At 40.8% G+C, this 19,717-nt stretch overlaps 2 protein-coding genes across 6 annotated transcripts in view; one reads left to right on the forward strand and one right to left on the reverse strand.

The window, feature by feature from the left end:
- Window positions 1-874: 874 nt before the first annotated feature.
- On the reverse strand, window positions 875-19,355 carry slka (STE20-like kinase a). Of its 2 annotated transcripts, XM_020600773.1 has the most exons (19): window positions 18,771-19,355; window positions 16,007-16,171; window positions 13,045-13,093; window positions 12,319-12,468; window positions 11,506-11,578; window positions 10,941-11,135; window positions 10,634-10,715; window positions 10,313-10,444; window positions 8,952-10,166; window positions 8,739-8,869; window positions 8,047-8,170; window positions 7,530-7,709; window positions 4,693-4,764; window positions 3,552-3,681; window positions 2,658-2,782; window positions 2,365-2,559; window positions 2,031-2,156; window positions 1,421-1,534; window positions 875-1,279 (listed from the first exon to the last, which is right to left on the reverse strand). In XM_020600773.1, exons 1-19 carry the CDS (start codon window positions 18,918-18,920, stop codon window positions 1,133-1,135), a joined length of 3,555 nt encoding a protein of 1,184 aa, XP_020456429.1. In that variant the 5' UTR covers window positions 18,921-19,355; the 3' UTR covers window positions 875-1,132. The 2 variants fall into 2 exon arrangements, with proteins under 2 accessions (XP_020456429.1, XP_020456436.1); XM_020600780.1 differs by lacking the exon at window positions 4,693-4,764 and having other exon boundaries at window positions 18,771-19,354.
- Window positions 18,412-19,717, forward strand: part of sh3pxd2ab (SH3 and PX domains 2Ab) — a 52,826-nt gene continuing 51,520 nt past the window's right edge. For 3 of the 4 annotated variants that reach the window (XM_020600791.1, XM_020600814.1, XM_020600804.1), the window contains exon 1: window positions 18,412-18,518. The gene's annotated coding sequence lies outside the window, so the exon portion shown is untranslated. Of the gene's footprint in view, window positions 18,519-19,298; window positions 19,368-19,717 lie in introns of those variants that run through there. The other variant, XM_020600797.1, reaches the window with a different exon arrangement.

The following is a 19,717-nucleotide window of genomic DNA, read 5'->3' on the forward strand; positions in this document are numbered from 1 at the left end:
CTTGAAATATGTCATTTTTGTGAACCATCAATATTTTGCTAGTAAAATACAGTGAAAGATCTCCACACACACCGAAATTCCTACAGTTACTGGTCTCGGCAAAAGCAAAAGCTCACCATAAAGAGTGACTACAGCATCAATATATCAGGAGTACATGTGTAGAAAATGAAATTGATCATAAAATACTATGAGCATACTTGAAAAACAAGAAAAAAAAAATATAGGTAAAAAAGCTGGCAAAAAAAAAAAGTTCAAATACTTCAGTCTGGACTTGGAGACTTGGGGGAGACTGTCAAAATTAGATTGACGGTTTATTATTGCATATTTTTTCTTTCAGCTCACGTGGCAAAACAGTGCAAATTAAGTTTTACATTACTTTAGTATTCAGAATTCACAACAAAGCATTTCCGCTGAAGATAACTCCCAGAAGGTAAGATGTGTTTATTTAATAGAGAATGTATTTCACCTCTCCATCCACCTAAACAGGGGAATGTGTTTGAATGCAACTAAGTGCTAAAGCAATAGAAATATTTTAGTTCACTTATCTCTCAAGACCGTAAACCGCTCTCGGTAAGCACAGTATCTAATTAAACTTCATTATGCAGGTAACATGTAACACAATACATTCCTCTCAGTTATGTTGTGTTAGACTACACAGCTCCACCGGATCTGCTTTGCATGCAGCAAAACTAATATTTCAAACTCTCTCTCAATATCTTGTGATCATGGGTGGAACTGAAGCAGCTATTTAAATGCAAAACATTCAGGGTGAACTGTATTTACTCCGAGGAGAAAACACAGGAAAGGGCCTGCAGTGAGAGAGAGAGAGAGAGAGAGAGGGAGGGGAAAAAAAGACAAACAGTTTTTAGTCATTCTTGCTGTAGCAGGCTGTGTTTACAATAATCTGATGAGCCAACTTCAGACCTTTAAATTTTGAAGATGCACAGAGTGCACGTTATCCTTCGGACATTTCCCAACAAGCTGAGAAAACGGTGCGTAGGCACATCATGCTTACTGATGAATGGAATCAAAGCAGTGAAAGTATTTTCATGTTTATCGGTCACCATCAGAAAAATGATATCGCTCCACCAGGAAGAGTCTGTAAGCGCAGCTGAGACAGACAGATGTGAGGCTATAAGCCAGAGTTATGCAGGTTTGGGATCGGGTAAAACTTGGATACTCGACTCTGGGTGTTGGGGTTAAGGCATTCGGATTCACCACTCATCTTGAAAAAGACCTCCTGCTCCTGGAGCTTCCGTGTGAACTCCTCCTCTAACGCCTGCAGGGGGCGGCACATACAAACAACTGAATCAACCACTTTATAATCACAAAAAAAGTATGACAATCTGAGATGTTCACACTCTGTGCAGGAGCTTGGTACCGATGATGACTGTTATTATTAAATGAATTTTAAATGTACCTTCTTCCTGGGTCTTAGCTTCTCTCTCCACTCCTTTATCTCCTGGCTGTGCTCCTCGTCCAGCTCCTTCAACTTTTCGGTCTCGTGTTCAATCAGAAGGTGGCATTTCTCATTCTGAAAGGAAACACACACACGATTAATGTGCTGGACTCATGACTAACAACTCCTGTACCTTATCTGCACCGGAATATGCTGTACGTATATCCCTTTGTTTTTACTGAGTTTGACCTTTCTTTTTTTTTTTATTAGCATGGGGTTCAACTAAAATCTTGTCCTGAGCACAGTCACAATCCACTATTTATGATCTAGGTATTAAAAGTAGATGAGAAAGTGAGCTTGGTACTTAAATGTTTGGAAACCCAGTGTTCAGTGAAACACTATGAAATAAATAATCATATTAATGAGGCAACTAGAGGCTGCTGCTGTAAATAGACACAAAACATTCATGGTGTTGCTTTTAAGCCTTAGTTTAACAGGATTGTTCATGCTATGTAAAAACAGCTGGGCCACTCAACAGTCTGGGACTCCATAAAATGTTGTCTGAAACACATAAAAATGTGTGTGTGTGTGTGTGTGTGTGTGTGTGTGTGTGTGTACGTTGTGGCCCTACCTGTAGCTGCTGCAGCTCCCTGATGTTGGAGTCGCACTGCAGCTGCAGATCCCTCATCTGGTTCTCATGTTTCTGGTGTTGATGAAGCCTCTCGTTCTTCTGCCTCTTTTCTTCCTGGAAAGCAAACTGGACCACACAGACAAAATACAACAAACACCTGTAATGGCAAGGCTGGTAAAAGCTCTTGTCTTTTTTAGCTGAAAGACAGTAGGTGTAATGGTGTGTCTGAGTGACATAGTGTTGCTAAAAAAAGTCAGTACATGTTCATTCACTGACTGATACAAGTAGAAGTTGTAACACAGCAGCAGTGCGAGTCCACACTCAGTGTCTATACCTGTTTTATCCGCTCTCTCTCCTGATCGGCGGTGACAGCTGCAGTGGCGGTGATGCGGAGGCTCTTCTTATACATGGCCATGCGCGTCTTGGCCTCGCTGCGCTGAATCTTGGGCAGACGAACCCTCTCTTGGGTCTGTTTGTTCTTCATCTCCTCTATCAGCCGTTGGTTGTAGCGCTGCATCTGCTCCATCTCCTGTAAAACACACACACACACAAACAGTTTTTAGTTCTGCAGGATCATTAAATTAACACTGAACATTTCTCTGTGCAGACTTCTCTTTGTGCTCTTACTTTTTCATGCCTCTTCAGCAGCTGGTGTCTCTGCATGAAGTACTGGTCTTTCAGCTGCTGCTTCAGCTGCTGGTGCTTTTCCTGCAGGTGGCGCTCCTCCAACTCCCACATGGCTGCCTCTCGAGCTACAAAATGCACGTGGTGCACACAAAAACATGTAAGGCCACGTAAGTACGAGATAGAAATATGTACATGCATGTTAGCCAGTGACGAGTACAGTGATGAAAACAAAACGGACACTGTAAACCTGTAAATAAACTGGACAAGCTGTAACATGTCCTCTCAAACAGCATGTCTGCATTCTCATTTCCTTGCATATCAGTGCATTGATACTGCTGGTGAGCAAAGAAGGCGTCACTGACATACCACTAACCTCCAAGTTGAGAGTGACTCAAAAAAAAAAACCCAAACATTTTTCTAGTTTTCTGGCAGGTGTTAGATTCATGTCTGTTATAAAAACAAACACTGAGACCTGAAACAATAACATGATGCTTCAGTTGACTGCCTGGCAGGTAGTCTGTCACATCATGTTACCATTTTTGTCTAATGTAATAGCAACATGATTTAAGCATGGACTAATAACTAGTCTTTAGCTGCATTCTCACAAACTCAGAACCACAGGTGTCAGCACAGCAGCATGCTTCACATCAATTAATGATTTTATCAGCTTCACTATGCAATGATAAATACCCTGGCAGAAAAACAGACTGAACATCCCTTGCAATGGACTTTATATCTTGAGCCAGTTTCAAATCTCTACAATATGATTTTCATATTACACTGAAATAAATGGAAACTAGCAGTCAGAAATGTAGATTCAGAACTAAACTATGCTTTTAGAAAAGTCAGCAATGTAAAGACTTTGTAGTAAAAAGTTCTTTCCCCATCTGCTACCTCTCATCAGCTGCTGCTTGTGGTTGAGACAGTCTCTCTCAATAGTGGCGATCTCCAGTTTATGCTGCTGAATGATCTTCTTTAGCGCGCCGTCCAGCTCTTGCTGCTGCTTCTGTAGGAACTCCTGCTCCTGAGAAGCGACACAGGAAGATCAGTGAAAAAACAGCCAGAGGACGCCATGGGAATCACACAGAGGGACAGCCAAGAGTAGAGAGAGAAAAGACTAGTCAAGCCATCCACTTCAGGTCAACACAGAGCACTAACATGTCACACCATCAACTGGCATCAGCAGAGGAGACACTCAAAGATCATGGATGGCTACAATCCACAATGGAGGTGAAGAGAGAAAGAAAGAAAAGTTAACAGTTCAGAGATTCAGTTTCACACTTTTATGTGAGACAGCAACTACACTGACATTTACATCAGCCTACATAATGTTTGGCTCATTACATAGAGTCAAAATTATCTATTTATTTAATTTCCCGTTCTGTCTTTACACAATTTAAAAAGATGCAATCCCCTACTACAGTAGACTTCTAATAGCTGGTGGCAAATTGTAGGTTATGTACTGCTATTACCTACCTATTATTAGGCATAACTGATCATATAATTAACCAGAATTTACTTTATCAATAGAAAACCTAGGTAACATAATTATTATACTGTTGAATCCAAGATAGGATGGTTAAAATGTGATACCACAAGTAAATTATGCAAAATACAAGTGGCTTTGCATCCACCCCATAAGGCAGTTAGTCTATATGTGGACATTTGCTGACAGAAACAAACATGGATCCAGACACAAGATCAACAACTACACCACCTCTGGGACAGAGCGCTGTACATGTTTCAGTCTATTCTCATACAAATATGAACACCATATAAAATACACAAATTAGATGTAAAACATTTGTGGACTGGTGGAGGAAGTACTGAGCAGGAGAGGCAGAGAGAGAACCACTGCACAAACACAGTGATGACAACACCAAAAAAAAAAAAAAAAACAGTAACCCTGCCCATGCTTACATGTGTCATGCTAAAGTAAGATTGAATCATCACAAGCTGTCCTGTCAATTCACTTTGCACACATCTAAGTATGGGCTAGAGACTTAGAGGAACAGGGCGGGGGGGGCACACTTACATCCTGCATCTGAGCGTTGAAGAGTGCGCATGAGGACAACTGAAAAGACTGTATCATAACCTGGGCCACTGCCTGCGGAGGAGAGCACACGACGCACTCGCCCTGATCAGGGAGCACACAGCAACACACACACACACACACAGCAGCGCACACACACTGATTCTTCCTAAGTTTTATATGAGATGGCCCTTTTTTCCTCTTTGGGATCATCGGTGAGTTTACAGTGCACAGCACATTAATGCATAAATGTTAGGAGGAAGTCAGTTAATAAGTCATTAATACTCTTCTCATCCTCTCATGCTTGAAAGTGGCTCATAATTCCAGCAGTTTTATTACTTTCTAAGCTACTGGCTCATGGAGTGTGAATACAGTTACCTTTCAAAGAAAAGAAGGGGTTCATTCACAATGTATGTCTAACTCATAAAAGATGTAAAGGAAAGTTTAGTCAAGGTTTTTAGTGCAGATGTCTACAGAGGAAACAAATGCCGTGTCTACAATCGCTCTCGGGTTCATTAATTCACGATAAACACTGGGCGGTGGGTAGTAAATCGAGAGTGGACACTCGCAAATGATCATTTTACATCACAACTGACAAGTGTAACATGACCCAACTGTAATTTCAGGAGCAAAGTGAAACTGTGGGATGTTTAATAAACAGCAGCATACACGTCGTGGATAGTACACTTTTTGTTCCAGTTTGGGCATTTTTAAAGGATCAAATTTGCCACGGTGCACGTCATTTTGCTAGTACTTCTTTTCATTATCGATTATTCTGCTGCTTATTTTCTCAATTAATCAGTCTATAAAATGTCATAACATCACAATTTACTGTCTTCAACAATTCAAAACCCAAAGACAAGTCAAGCTAGTAACTTTTGCTTAAACCAGTGCACGAGGTAGCAAATGTAGAGCAATTGCAGACAGAAGCCATTTATGTGTGTGTATATGAATATCTTACCTGAATGGATCAGGTTATAGGGACAGTGTAGAAAAGGAGAAAGGGAGACAAAAGGTAATCTCTTACTTTTTCACAGAGTAAGAGTCAGTAGGTGTTGGTTTACCTCTGCAGTCTTAAGGAGTGAAAGGTCTTCCTTTAAGCGTTTCATTAGGTCTTTTCTCATATGTTTGGGGGACTGTCCAACTTCCTGTTTGACCTACAGTGTGTGCGAACAAACCGGTCGATATTCTGCAAATCTAACAAAGCTGGCAAGTAACATTAGGAGACATGCACGGCCCACTTTGAGGAGAGATACTGCATCCAGCCACCAACTGATTTAAAGTCAACATGCTCAGATCCCATGGCCTGCAACAGATGTTCCCTTGAGCTAATCGGTCAGTCTTTTGATTAGTAGCTTTTCAGAGAATGTTAGAAATGTCTATTTAAACTGCACAAGTTAGAGTCGAGTCAAGAATTTCTTAAAAGAAAGATTTGACTGGTGCATGGCAGAAAATGTTAGTCTCAAAAACACCTCCCCCTGTATTACTATGTATTCAGTAAGTCCCACAGCCGTCAAGGTCATTATTGTGACTGTTTAAATTAAAAGAGCAGAGTAACTGAGTTGGAATCTGAACGTTCAACAGTCCTGACTTGTGGACTGCTCACAAACTCTCAGTTTCTAACTGAATGCAGATTAGATTTGATATATATCTATTTACTGGAATCTAGGGCTCTTCCCTAATATGAAGGCAGTGTCTTCAAATTGTCCAAAACCCCAAAATATTCAGTTACTGTCATAAGACAAAGAAATGCAACAAATCCTTACATTTGAAAAGAAGAAACAAGGTGATATTTGGCATTTTTCTTGTACTATATGATGAACCAATTACCTAAATACTTGATTGATTTCTGATCAATTCATCGATTAATTGCTGACTCTGTGATAAAAACTATTCCAGATCAGTTACTCTGATACAAGGTATTTCACCAAATGGGCCACCACCTAGAAAAATCTTGAAAAGTCTGGCCATCCCATGACCAAAGCCACCTCACACACTCATACAAGAGACATGGTTAGTTAAAATACACAGCAACAGTACATTTCAAATAAATAATACAACACTGCAGAAACAAAGTACAGAAAAACTACGCATTTTATCAGTAGGCAATGGCTTGTATTTTTGCAGCTAAACAACAAAGTAGACAGCTGACAGCAGAAGCAACCTGTGCTATGATAATATTTGTCAGTATACTGAAAATATACTCTAAATGACCCAGAATGCAAACTGCAAGCAGCACAACCACCACCACTGCATCATAATGCACAATGGACGTTGATCTGCACAACTGCTTTAAAATAAAAAAAGCTGCACACAAACTGCAAGCACACCCAAAACATCCAATAAAGTATTTCAGGCCAAAAAGCAGAGGAAGAGACAGAGATGACTAATAAGGACCTAGCATACATTAAGCCCAGAACACCTTCATGATCGGGTTTTATGTGTAGCCTAAAGTTTATCTTTTACTAAATAGCCTTCTAAAAATAACAACTAGACTTAGTAGCCCAGTTTTACTTAGGAGGCAACCATACGTCTCAGGGTAGATTAATAATGGATACAACAACATGTAGCTAGCAGCATTTAGGAGGAAGACTGACAGTCTGTGGCTATCACCTACATACTGTACATACAGTAGTAGTCAGAACAGCAAGACACAGCACTCCCACAGGGTTAATATGACACAGCCAAGTATGCCACCAGCTACACTGTGAAACACATGCACCATTAAACTGCTTGTATGTATGACATGCAAATGCTTATGACCCCAAGCTCCCCCCAGTACAGAGCTAGTCAGCGCACTCAAGGCCCTTCCATGCAGAAAGTGTCATGCATGGCTGTACCTCTTTCTTTCGGTTCTTCAGCATGTTTTGGAACTTGGAAAGCTCCTTGTCTTGATCCGCTTTGATGCGCTTGGCTTCGTCTCGGAGCCGACTGGTGTGATCCTGCTCCAGTCGCTCAATGGTCTGCTTCTGCTTCTTCTCAAGATTCTCCACTTCCTGGTCATATTGACGCTTCTTAGCCTATGTTGACAAATCCAGACAGACAGCGACAAAATGAGTATTATATGTGATCCAATATCTCTACAGTTTGTTTTAGGCCTTCACTGCTTTATTATATAGTGTTATATAAATCTGGCTACAAGACAACATGACAGACTCAAATTAAAGTTTCTAATATCATGACCACCTCTGATTAAAGAGAGTTTGTGCTTCCCAGTAGGAACACTAAATGAGTAAATGATTGGCTACATCTAAGTCTCTCTGTCAGATTTAGATCAACTTTAAGATGAAGCAGCTCATTTCCTCAGAGTTGCCCAAAAAGCCATCATACCACTGCGGTATGAACAAAGGTACTCACAGTAGTTTCCTGTTCAAAACGCCGGTAGATCTGCTCTCTCTGCTGCTGCAGCTTGTTGCTAAGCTGCTGCTGGGCCCTCTGCTCCTCTTTTTGCAGAAGGCGCAGCTCTCTCAACTCCTGCCGCCTGAGGAAACCACAAAGAGTGTGTAGTCAGGGTGCCGCCATATTTACTCATCTCAAATTCAGCAGCTTGTTGTAAATGAGACAGAAATTTAAATTTTTCGTTTCATTGGTTTTATGTTTTATTTTTTTTTCCTAATATGTAAGATAACATTTATTACAACAGTAGTGTCCCATTCAAATTTAACAGGAGACTATTCTTCTCCTGTGTGATGATTCTGGTCAACATATTCCAGAAGTAAAACTATTCTTGTTGCTGCTGTAGCATCCATAGCTGCCCAGTAGCTGTTAAACTGAAACATGTTAACTCTGTGCATTTATGACATAAGGTCATGAATCTAACAGCAAAGAGTTATACAGAGCAGCATGTCTCAGGTCTTTATAAGGCAACATGGGTGATGACAGTAACATAATGCAGTGTTCATTGCAAGAGATAACCCATTTAGCATTTGTAAAAAGCTGTGGGAGTAGAGAAATGAATAAACTATTCTAGGTAGGAATGTTTACGGTAATAGCTCGTGTCCCATATTTAGACCAACCAAGTACGGCAAGCCGAATGGATACAGACGTACCTCAGGAACCTCATCTCCTCACTCTTGGTGTCGTTATCTGTCACTATCTTCGACGTTGTTACACTGACCTCCACACCATCCACCATGAACTTGCGTGTCTTTTTCAGCGTCTTCTTCTGACGTTTTGACTCCTATAAATGAAACAGGATGTTTTAGGAACACAGTTATTAAAACATAATCTCTAAGTGAGGCTGTAGGTGAGGCACCTATCACCTGCATGGACACAGAACCCCCTTCTTTGCTCTTGGAAAGGAAGCTTGAGATGGATAAATTCAGGTCAAGGCTGTTGCTATCAGCAGCAGAACTGCTTCCAGAGTCAGTGTCTTTCTCCACATCTGGTTTGCTTACAGCAGGACTTCCATGATCGATCTTGGTTTCTGAATCTGTTTCACTCTCTGGGACAGAGACGGCATCTTGGGAAGTGCTCTCATCTGCACAAGTAGCTTTCTCTTCATCTTGCTTCACAGAGACATCTTTAGATGGGACCACCTGTTCTGAATCCTCAGAGGTTTCTTTGGCTTCATCGCTGACTCCACTCTTGAATTCAGATGGTGCCTGTTCCTCCAGTTCAGCTTCTTCACTGGTCTGATTCTCATGTTCGGGCTGGTCTGCCTCCTCACGAACCTCATCCTCAGGCTTCTCCTCTGGTTTACTTTCTATAGTCTCCTCCTCCAACAAAACTTCAGCGGAGGACTCATCCACACTTGACTTTGTGTCTGTGTCTTCATTTATATTTGTGTCTGCTAGATTTGATTTTATATTCTCTGTGTCTATATTTATATCTGTGCCAGTAGCGGTGTCCTCTGTCACTTTGTGTTGAGGTATCTCGTCATCTAGTTCTTTGGTTTCTTCTTCAGTCTGTGCCATGTCTCCTGATTCTGGTTCTTCTGGTGCATCTTCAGGTTCCGATGATCTGGCTTCTTCTGTACCGGTTTCTTTTTCTTCCTTGGGTCTTCTCTCATCTTCTATTTCCCGAGTAAGTTCGTCTTCTGTTTTCTCTACTTGTCTCTCCTGTTCCTCCTCGGCTTCTTGACCATTTGTGACAAGTTCTTGGATATGTGATGTATCTACAGGTTCTTCTGGCTGTAACAGTTCGGGTTGAGCAGGAATCTCTTGAACCTGACCATCTTCTGGTTTAGGTTCTATTGGACCTTGTGAGACAATTTCCTTGGTGGGCTCTATAAGTCCAGAGGCCAGGTCTTCATTACTGGCATCAGACACCTCATTGAGTTTCTCCTCCTCAGTCTTGTCCATTTCACTTGTTCCAAGTCCTTCATCTGAGAGCTTATCACTGGTCTGGTCCTCAGCAGATTTAGTTTCCATCTTTTCTGTAATAGCTTCCAGCGTTGAGGGAGTTGGTGGAACCGTATCATCCTCTGAGCTGGCCACACTGACATCTGATGGCGCTCTCTTGTGCCCAGGTGCAACCTGAGCCACCAGTTAGAAAGATATGAAAACAACATGCCATTAGTGAGCGCTAGAAAAGGTAACAGCGTTATCATTCATTTAAATATCAACCAGTGTACACACACAAAAAAAAAAAAATTAGGTCCTTATGTCAATAAATTACGTACCAGAGGTGTATCCGACTCCTCCTCCTCCTCTTCCTCTTTGCTATCCTCGAGCTCCTCTGTGACTTCAGCTTTGGCTTCAGCTATGAGCTCTCTGAGAGGTTTGCTATCAGTCACACTGGTGACAAAAGGATGCTATGCAGATGGACAAGGACACAAGACAACATCAAAATAAATTTGAAATCGTTCACAAACTGTTGGGCTGTCCCTTTAAAACATGACACATTCACATTTATAACTCAAGTGTGTATGCATTACTGTGGGTGGCATAGTACTGTGTACTGCAAGATAAAAGTAGGGAGAGAATAGAGCAGGCCAACTCACCTGTAGAAGCTGTGCTGCACTCCACCTATTGTCCACATTCTTATCAAGTGCTTTACGCAGAAAGTCACTGAATTCTGGTGACCTTTCAAGAATGAATTAAATAAGAATAAGTTTTCTAGCCATAAAACAGACCAAGTGTCTCTGGCCCTGTCTTGGAATTAATTAAATTCTTCCCCCTGTGGCAATTCAGTTTCCTTAGTGAACAATTCATCATGCTTTCACACGTTCAGCAGCCAACATATCCTTATCTCCAACCCAGAAACATTCCAATGCCACCTCTCCAGTTATCACCAATGCTCTGTCTTACCAATGAGAGGGCTGCATGAGTGTTGGTGGCTCGGACTTTGCTATTTTCAGCAACACTCTCATGGGATTCATCTCGTGGTTGGGCGGCTCTACCTGCGCCAGCTCTATCAGGGTGACACCGAGGGACCAGATATCAGCCTTGTAGTCGTACGGACGATCCTTGGATGTTTCACACATGACTACCTCTGGGGCCATCCTGCAAGATAACATGTCAGTGGGTTTGTAATTAGCACTAAGCACATTTTGGACTGCAAATAGTTGTGTGCATTCAGGCATGCTATTAGATATCTTTCTGATCGCTGAAAGTCAATTCTCTCAAGGGAAAGAAAAATACAATAAAATAGTATGTGTGTGTGTGCATTTCAGTCTGGAATTTGAAAGACAGGAAGTCTACATAGAATTTAAAGCTGAGGTCATCCAACACTCAAGTGCATTTAAATTCCTGACGGAGACATCTTTTGTAAGAACGCATAGAAAAATCATCACCCCTAGCTGTGAGACACACTAAGATAATTATCAGATGGAAAGGAGTGAATGCCATCTTATGTATGGGCTGCATGACTCACCAATATGGAGTGCCGATGAAAGAATCTCTTCTCTGTAATGTCTTGGTATTTTTAGCAGACACCCCAAAGTCAGCTGAAAAGGAATTATGATTCTTTTCATCAATGAATCAAACTAGATTATATAATGACACTGAATGCACTGGAACAGAGGATATATAATAACATATAGCACATTTCTATCTTAACTAACCTACTTTAAGCCTTCAAATATGAACTGCATAAGTGGGCAGAAAAGCCTCAGTCTCCCTTTCATAACACTTAAATGTCAGCTGTTACCTGTGCAGCTATTTCAGCCTGCTCCCGTTTTACGCACATCACCGACAGTATGTACACATTAGAGGGACAGAGAGATCTATCATTAAATCCTTGGTGGCTGCTTGATAATTATTGTTTGCCAGGCTCTGCCATGACCCTCTGCCTACAGAACATGAATCATCAGGGAGCCAGCAGCTATGGATGCTACAGCAGCTACACAAACACTTTTACTTCTGGAATATTATGTAAGCAATTCGATGCATCACCAACTCCAGTAAAAAGAAAAAAAAAATAAGCAGTGCATAAAAATATACACTTCTCTCCTGTGATGCTACACAGAACGCCTCAGTTTTGTAACTCTTTTGAACTTGGCTTTACATGAATGACTCATTCTAGTTTTATCATAAGCAAACACTGCAAACTGTCAACCAAGGACATATATCAAGAGAGAAATCAGCAATGACTCAGCTAGCAAGTATCTTTTTATTAACATTTGCTTCTACTATACAGTGCTCTACAGTGGCAAATGGAAAGCAAAAGGTGCGAGTTTGTTTTTACCCAGTTTCACATCTCCATCCAAGGAAAGGAGGATGTTGCCAGCTTTCAGATCTCTGTGGATGACCTTGTTCTCATGGAGGTAAGACAAGGCCTCCAAGGTCTGCCTACACACCGCACGGATCTGAGGCTCTGTCAGGGGCCTCTCCAGTTCTGTGGATACACATGCACATTTAATTCACAAGTCACATTTTTTTCTAGTTCATATGTTGTTACTGTAGTTTTTGTGGTGCACTTTTGCAAAAACTGTCTGGGTCGTGTGGATATTAACATAAAATGTGATGGTCTAATAGTTTCCAATAGAAACTAGAGGACAAAACTCCACCTTTACACCAGCCGGCCCGTATGACTGGACAAATCTGGGAGAAGACATTTTAGGTGAGTCACGCCACAGGGCAGGATGCATCAACCTCCAACTGTGGAGTGAATTAACTGGTATTCCTTTTGCCATGATAATTTGCACAGAAGAAAAAGTGGTGATGTATTTCTTTAAGCTTCACAATAAGACAGAGAAACTGCAGACGTTAGACGTGGACTAGCCACTCCTTGAAATCTGAGCAACAATAACTGCATAGTTGGAATGGCCCCACCAACTGGGGAGAGGAGGAAAAATCCACAAAGAGGCTTCTGGATGGAACAAAAAGAGTTGGCACATGAAGATGGAGCACAGAATAAGCTCCAAAATTTAATAGTTTTTTTTCTGTTTCCTTCGGTGAAAGAGGGACTTACCCAACATGATGGCATCCACTGCACCACCCGCACAGAACTCAATCAGAATCTGCAAAGGAAAAACAAAACAAAAGCAGAACAATAAATAACACGTACTGTATTATGATGAAGCTCCAATTTAACTACTCTCATAGCATATTATTCGCTTAAAGGAGGAACCTCTGGCACTGTTAACTGAAGTAGGTGAACAATATGACCTCTGTTGGAAACACATCAGCACCTCTATTCTATGTTACTGATTGCACTGTGGAGACATGCCAAGAAGCATGAACACATACTGAGCATCTTCTATAGCACTGTCTCTTCTCCATTTCAGGATAGGGGTGTGCAATATTGGCAAAAAGATGGTCAATAACGATAAGCAGACAATATTTTGCATCCTTCAAAAGTCTTATATTGTGGTAGGTTGCTCTTAATAATAGCATATTAATTGTTGTTACCTAATGGAAACAACATATTTCATATACTAATTACTTAAAACTGAACTATTCAAGTAAAACAGTGGCCTACAAAAACAGCGAAATCCCTTCTTGCAGAGTTTTTCTGCTAAAGCTTGCTGTGGGTTTTTGTGCTGGTACCTTGGCTGGTTTAGTCTTGTTGTGAACACCCATCTCCTGACGCGTTTCACATTCTGTTTGGTGGTTAGTCCATATGCAGGTGGTTGAAACAAGCTGTTGAGTTGTATTTAACGGCAACCGATTTCCAACACAGTTTGCACTGCAGATTGCCCTTTGTTGAGCACAGAGCAGTCTTTCAAAGCCAAAATACCTCCATGTGAGTGAGGATGATGCATGTCTAGCAATTAAATTGACATAGACTTCCAGGCTTTTTATGTCTCAATTTAGTCTCCTCGTGCTGTCTGTTCACTCGCTTTTAACTTCACTAATGCAATTTTAGCTAATGTGCACTCTCAATGCACAGGTGCGGCAGTTTATCCTACAAGGCTTCATGACACAGTGAATGTATGGATCGTAGACGATATACATTGCACACCCCTATTTCAGGATAATCTTGTTGGAACAAAGTGTCAGTAGAGGTTGTAGTTCTGTGCTGAAAACAATGACTTCAAAGGTTTTTTGGAAGAGTTTTCCTTATTCGATTTCAGGGTTTAAGGACAGTGGGTGACGCACGCTGTACTGATTGTAAAGCTCCCTGTGGCGAATTTGTGCGCTACATAAATAAAATATGATTGGATGTGAGTGACTGAGATCCTCTCCTCATGGTTTCTTTAATATGTGCCTGTTATAGAAGATTTTCATGTTACAAATGCACAGTAGTTAATGCTTTGAGTGTATGTCCACATACTGTACGAGTCACATCCTAGATATTTCACCATACATTCTGGTGAAAAAGTAGTTCCTCTTTTTGTGAAGTAGTACATTTCGTACAAATAAAAATATCATACGAGTACAGAGAACTTCACTGCTGAACAACTGTTCTATCTACTAATACTCTCTTGAAACAATATACAGTTTGTATTAAAGGAACATATGGAGGGGGAATATTCTGAGGAAGTAAGTCAGTGATCTCCTCATATGTTTATGAACTGCACAGTGAAAAGTCTACATAATATCGTATAAAAGTTTATATTTGACCATATAATACAATACACAGAAGAGGTGTTTTCAAAACAGTAGTCATCTGAAATAAATAAACCAAGTGACCTGCTGTCTAATTATGCAAGAGCAATGGATTTACCAGCTCAAAAGGCACATTTGATTTTACTCTAAGAAACCGCAGCACATTAGAAGAAAATAACACTGTTCCCTAATACTGTAACTGAGATGTATTTCCTGACCTCAGATGTAATAGCTGATGCAGTGTATCCAACCACCACTTCATCTATATTGGCCTTGCCAGCACATTACTTGGCAGCTCAGGGTATCAGATAATAGACAAAAATCAATCAAAGCCACAACTGAGCACCGCCCTCTATTCAAGGACTCCAAAATAAGAAACCAGGCAGTTGTTCCTGTTCTGCCTGAAAATTATCATGCCGTGGGAGTTACACTTTTACATTCCTGTGATTATGATAGGTGACAACTTCTGCTGATCATAATCTCAGGTTAAACTGAACATCACATATGCAAATCCATTCTTTTTAACATATTATCTTTGACTAATCTACAGTAGAAAAAGAAGGAAAATATAACGCATGCAAAGCAGACGCAGTTACACGCTCATCACGAAGTTTAAAAACTGAGGCCGCAGGGAACCTGCATGCAGTTCTGAATTATTCACAGGCACTTTCTCCAGCCACCAGAACCACTCCATTATCTTCCCATAGATGTGGCCAGTCCACAAGGGACGGCCACATGACACCACCTGCCTGGACTTAATTGCTCTGGGGCCTCTTACTGCACACAGAATGGGATCTACTGACCATGTATTAAAACAACTCTCTGCTCACAGTAAAACAGCTTGATCCAAAACCAGAATTTGGACTCTTAAAAATGGGTTTATAGAATTTTAGTCTTAAAACCATATTCATTGCTTACAGTCTGTACGAATACAAGTAGACGGTCAAAGTGTCGACTATACAGCCAGACGTCAGGCTCCAAATGTTATCAGAAAATTCCTTAGACCTACATTGGAGAAGCATATTATCTGCTTCATTTATAAGCACAATACATCATTTTAAATTAAATGATATATATGTAATTTTTTTCTAGATTATGAGCTGAGATTTTTAGGTGGTCAGGGAATCCTGTGGGACAGTCCAAGCCTCGTTCTAACCTCTGACTGTGTCACCTGACTGGTTTTAAACTGTTCAAATGCCAGCAACAGGAACTGCTGTTATCCTTTAATTGAATGATATAAGACTCCGTTAAGAAACGAATAACGGCTTGTGATGAAACTGTGTGTCTCCACACGTCTGGTTCACCGCCTCTGTGTCTGCTTGGCTTCAAATCAACAGTAAACATGAAAAAACGTTCTCTCAGTCAGACAATTGCTTACTTACCCAAAGTTTTCCTTCAAAATAGAAGGCATCCAGCAGTTTGACGATGTGATAATGGTTGCAGGAGGCCAGAATTTCAATCTCTACCATGTAATCTTCCAGTTCATCCTCTGTTTTTGTGTCGATAACCTTTGCAGCAGCGAGGGTCCCATTCTGCTTGTTCTGAGCCTAAAAAAGCAGCAGCAACAACAACAGCAATAGGTAGTGTATAAATTATTACAGAAAACAGAACAAATAATGGGACCGTATCAACTGCATGTGTTAGTCTGTATGTTTCTGACATTGCTGGCACTGTACAGATGCTACTGTGGGAGAATATCTCTCAACATTAATAATTTCATTTAAGATGAAAGCCATTTTAGAGCTAGAGCAACAAACATTGAAGTACTGGTTGGGCTTGTGTAGCTAAAAGAAATCCTAGAGGAAAGCTCAATAAATACATTTCTTAGAGACTTCATGATCGACAGTGTTATATACTGAAAAGGAAAATTACTGTAGAAAACTCACAGCAACCAAAGCAACCATTCATCTCTGACTAACAAAAACTCAGTGTGAAACCTGCTTACTTCCTCCTCTTCCTTTTCTACCCTCTCTTTGTTCTTTCACTTTGAAACACCTACTAAATGCCAAGTCCAGTGGCAGTAATTTAAAGATTATACTTAACAGATCTATGACTTTGGTTAACAGGTGTCTGACTAGTGAACTGGCTTATGCTCGTCTATATTGGTAACTTATACCCTACAGTCTTAAATCCTGATTATGCTTCACCAAAGAGACTAATACAAAACAATGACCACACCCTGTAAAACTAGTAGCTGGGAAGCTATTTTAAGGGCAGGTTTGGACTCAGTGTTTATGGATACAGACACAATCTCGGGGAGTTAAGGAAAAAGAAATGGGAGGGAGTGGTAGGAGCAACTGCAGCAGAGGATGTCAGACCCTATATTAACACGGTTCTGACCTGACACACTCACCTCTTCCCCTTGTACTGGCTGACGCCTGTCTAGCACATGCCATCGTTAGTACATATGCATATTCACTATTAGCTTCATGATGGAGAGGGCAGTGCCAATTTGTACGTCACTGACTTATTCAAGTGCAATCTGTGGCCTTGGGTCATTGTGTATAGGACATGTTAACACTTCTCTGTTTTGATGGGGTTAATTGCAAGGGATTGTGGGTGTAATAATGTTTGAATGAGACACATCCATTTGTTTTTAATAAATAAGGCAATTTTGCATCTGATCTCTTAAGACAAGCAAATAATTTGACCTGACTGATGGTGAATAAATTGTAATAATGATACATCTCACACTAGTACTTGGAAGGAGAATTCAACTTGTATCTCTATAACTTAGGCACATTACATCCAACTCAGTGAACTGACTGGCCATGTAAACAGAACTGTGCAAGCAGTTTGTATTAGCTCCTAGCCCTAACAATAGTCTATGGTACCCCTCCTTAATAATTAAAGCAGGGCAACCTGTGCTAGATGTGTATATGCGGTCTGAACTCTTCTCATTCACTCTCTATAAACAGATGATTCACACTTTGCTGGCAATCTTTGTCACCCTGCCCAAGTGAGGCAACCACCAAAAGCCTGTGAAAGAATTGATGAAATGTGCAACATGTGGTGACTCTAATTCCTCCCCGCCCCTCTGTGTGTACATTGTGAGATATAGCTGTATCACTGATATGTAAATTACAAGAGTTCTACCATGGGAATACATACATTTTACACCCCAAACACATACACAAAGCTGTCAATAGGCCTAATGAGTCCTGAACTGATGAAGGGACAGAGAATCCTTCATTCCAACTAAATACTACAATGATGACATTTCTCATCTGATAATAACCTGTTGTGTAAAGATGTTTTAAAATTATCTTTAAAAAAGTCCATTTAACTTCCACTCAACAAACATACAGTACAGAGATATATGAACAAAGATCTCCACAGTGGTAGATGTGCTTTGGTATAGTTTAAATTGCAATACCATGTGTTGGTGCTGCAGGTATTGTGTCATATGTTGTGTTGGTGTAGCAACTAGACCATCAACTTGGAGTGACGCACTGTTAAACACTGCATTAAATGTACACATATACAACTTTTTATCTGTGACAGTGTATTGTATTAACCAACTACCCTTGTCTTTGTACACAAAGTCCATTCTCACAAATCACTAATTCTGCAAGTCTGGTCTGATTTTTACTGTTTGTTTGTGTCTTGTGATTTCTCAGAGCAGCTCAGTCCAGTTTGGCATTTGTAAGGCCATTATTATTCGGTGAAAGTAAACCGCGCCCTCAGCTGTTTGACTAAGGCCAAGTGCAACTCAATGACATGGCAAAGTCATATTTAAATCCTGACGCTGCAACAGGGCCTGCCCCAAAGCTCCAAAATGACAAATGCAAACACACTTAAGAGGTCACGTTAAGCTATCACTATAAGCACAGCCCCAGGTCGCGTTTCTTTGCATTTGCTTCACAGGAAAATGTAACAGGCAGCAGGTAACAGGTAAGGTGGTGTATAGGATCCATTACGTTAACAGTGATAGGATGCATGTGAAGCCAAAATGTTTAGTTGCTGAGGGTCTGGGTGGCCTAGAGGACGTGGCCTGATGCAAGACTGTGCTGTCACCGCTGTCATTTTAACGTTAACCTATATCTTATGGCCTGCATGCAACAGCATGAAACACAATGGAAGCGGCTGTCTTAACTTAAGTGGCCTAATGGGTTAGAAAATCCTAAAGAGGATGTGACACATTACCTTGTACACTTTGCCAAACGCTCCATCTCCCAGTTCCCCAACCATCTCCCAGATTTCCTCTGGGTTAACGTCTCTGTGTACATGTTCATACTGCTTCTTCTTCTTATCGGGCCCTAACTTGAATATCTTGCGAAAATTGAAGAAAGACATCTTCCTTGATGTGAACTACAGTGCTGTGGATGCGGTCTCTTCGGTGATTTCCACCGCGAGAATATAGCGGATCCTCCAGACGCGGACCTCAGATAGTTATCGAAATAACAGCATTCAGACGTTAAAAGAAGACAAACGTGATGCTACTGTAGCCATTCGGTTATGACAATATCAACCGTAACTACCCTCGACAGCTATAATTCACGATCACATCGTAGCTAGCAGTGTTGATCGTTGAGGTGAAGAATAACGTTACAGGCGAGAGTTCGCTGGCTGGTTACAAGCTAGTGATTCCCTTGTAAACGACTTAAGAAGTGACAGCAAATACCGACTATATCAGCTCACTTAACACCACATTTTCAATATTTAACTAACTACCGTTACTGAGAATTAAACAGAGTGTAAAGACCTCATGCTTCGGCTGACTGACTACATGGAAGTTAGCAGGTCAGTCAAGCTAGCTAATGTGTGTATTGAAGTTCCGTTCAAAACCTTCAAAATAAAAGCGTCGTACTTTTGTAGTCTGAAATTAGTAGAAAAGCGCGACGATAAATTCCATTGCAACAATCACACAGACAATGTGGTATTAGTTGTATTTTGTGCTATTTGTATTATTGGGAGTGTTAATGGAGAAATGGTGCTTGCTTTGCAGGAAGTGACCTTATGGACCGCTCGGCACTCGGTTATGTTTCGATGAATGAAGCGCATTTTCCACAGAATGTATTGTCATTATATGGTGCAAATGTACATTTTAGTAGGTTGACTTTATGTTGCTGAAAAAACACAGAAAACGTAAC

The sequence above is a fragment of the Monopterus albus genome, unplaced genomic scaffold (genome assembly GCF_001952655.1).
Source record: "Monopterus albus unplaced genomic scaffold, M_albus_1.0 scaffold3.1, whole genome shotgun sequence".
NCBI classification, from domain to species: Eukaryota; Metazoa; Chordata; class Actinopteri; order Synbranchiformes; family Synbranchidae; genus Monopterus; species Monopterus albus.

Coding starts and splice junctions, on each gene's coding strand:
- slka (XM_020600773.1), bottom strand. CDS start 18,920: ATGTCTTTCTTCAATTTTCGCAAGATATTCAAGTTAGGGCCCGATAAG. Junction 16,172..18,770: donor CGTTTGGCAAAGTGTACAAG/GTAATGTGTCAC, acceptor CTGCTTTTTTAG/GCTCAGAACAAGCAGAATGG. Junction 2,157..2,364: donor AGAGAGAGCGGATAAAACAG/GTATAGACACTG, acceptor TGTGTGGTCCAG/TTTGCTTTCCAGGAAGAAAA.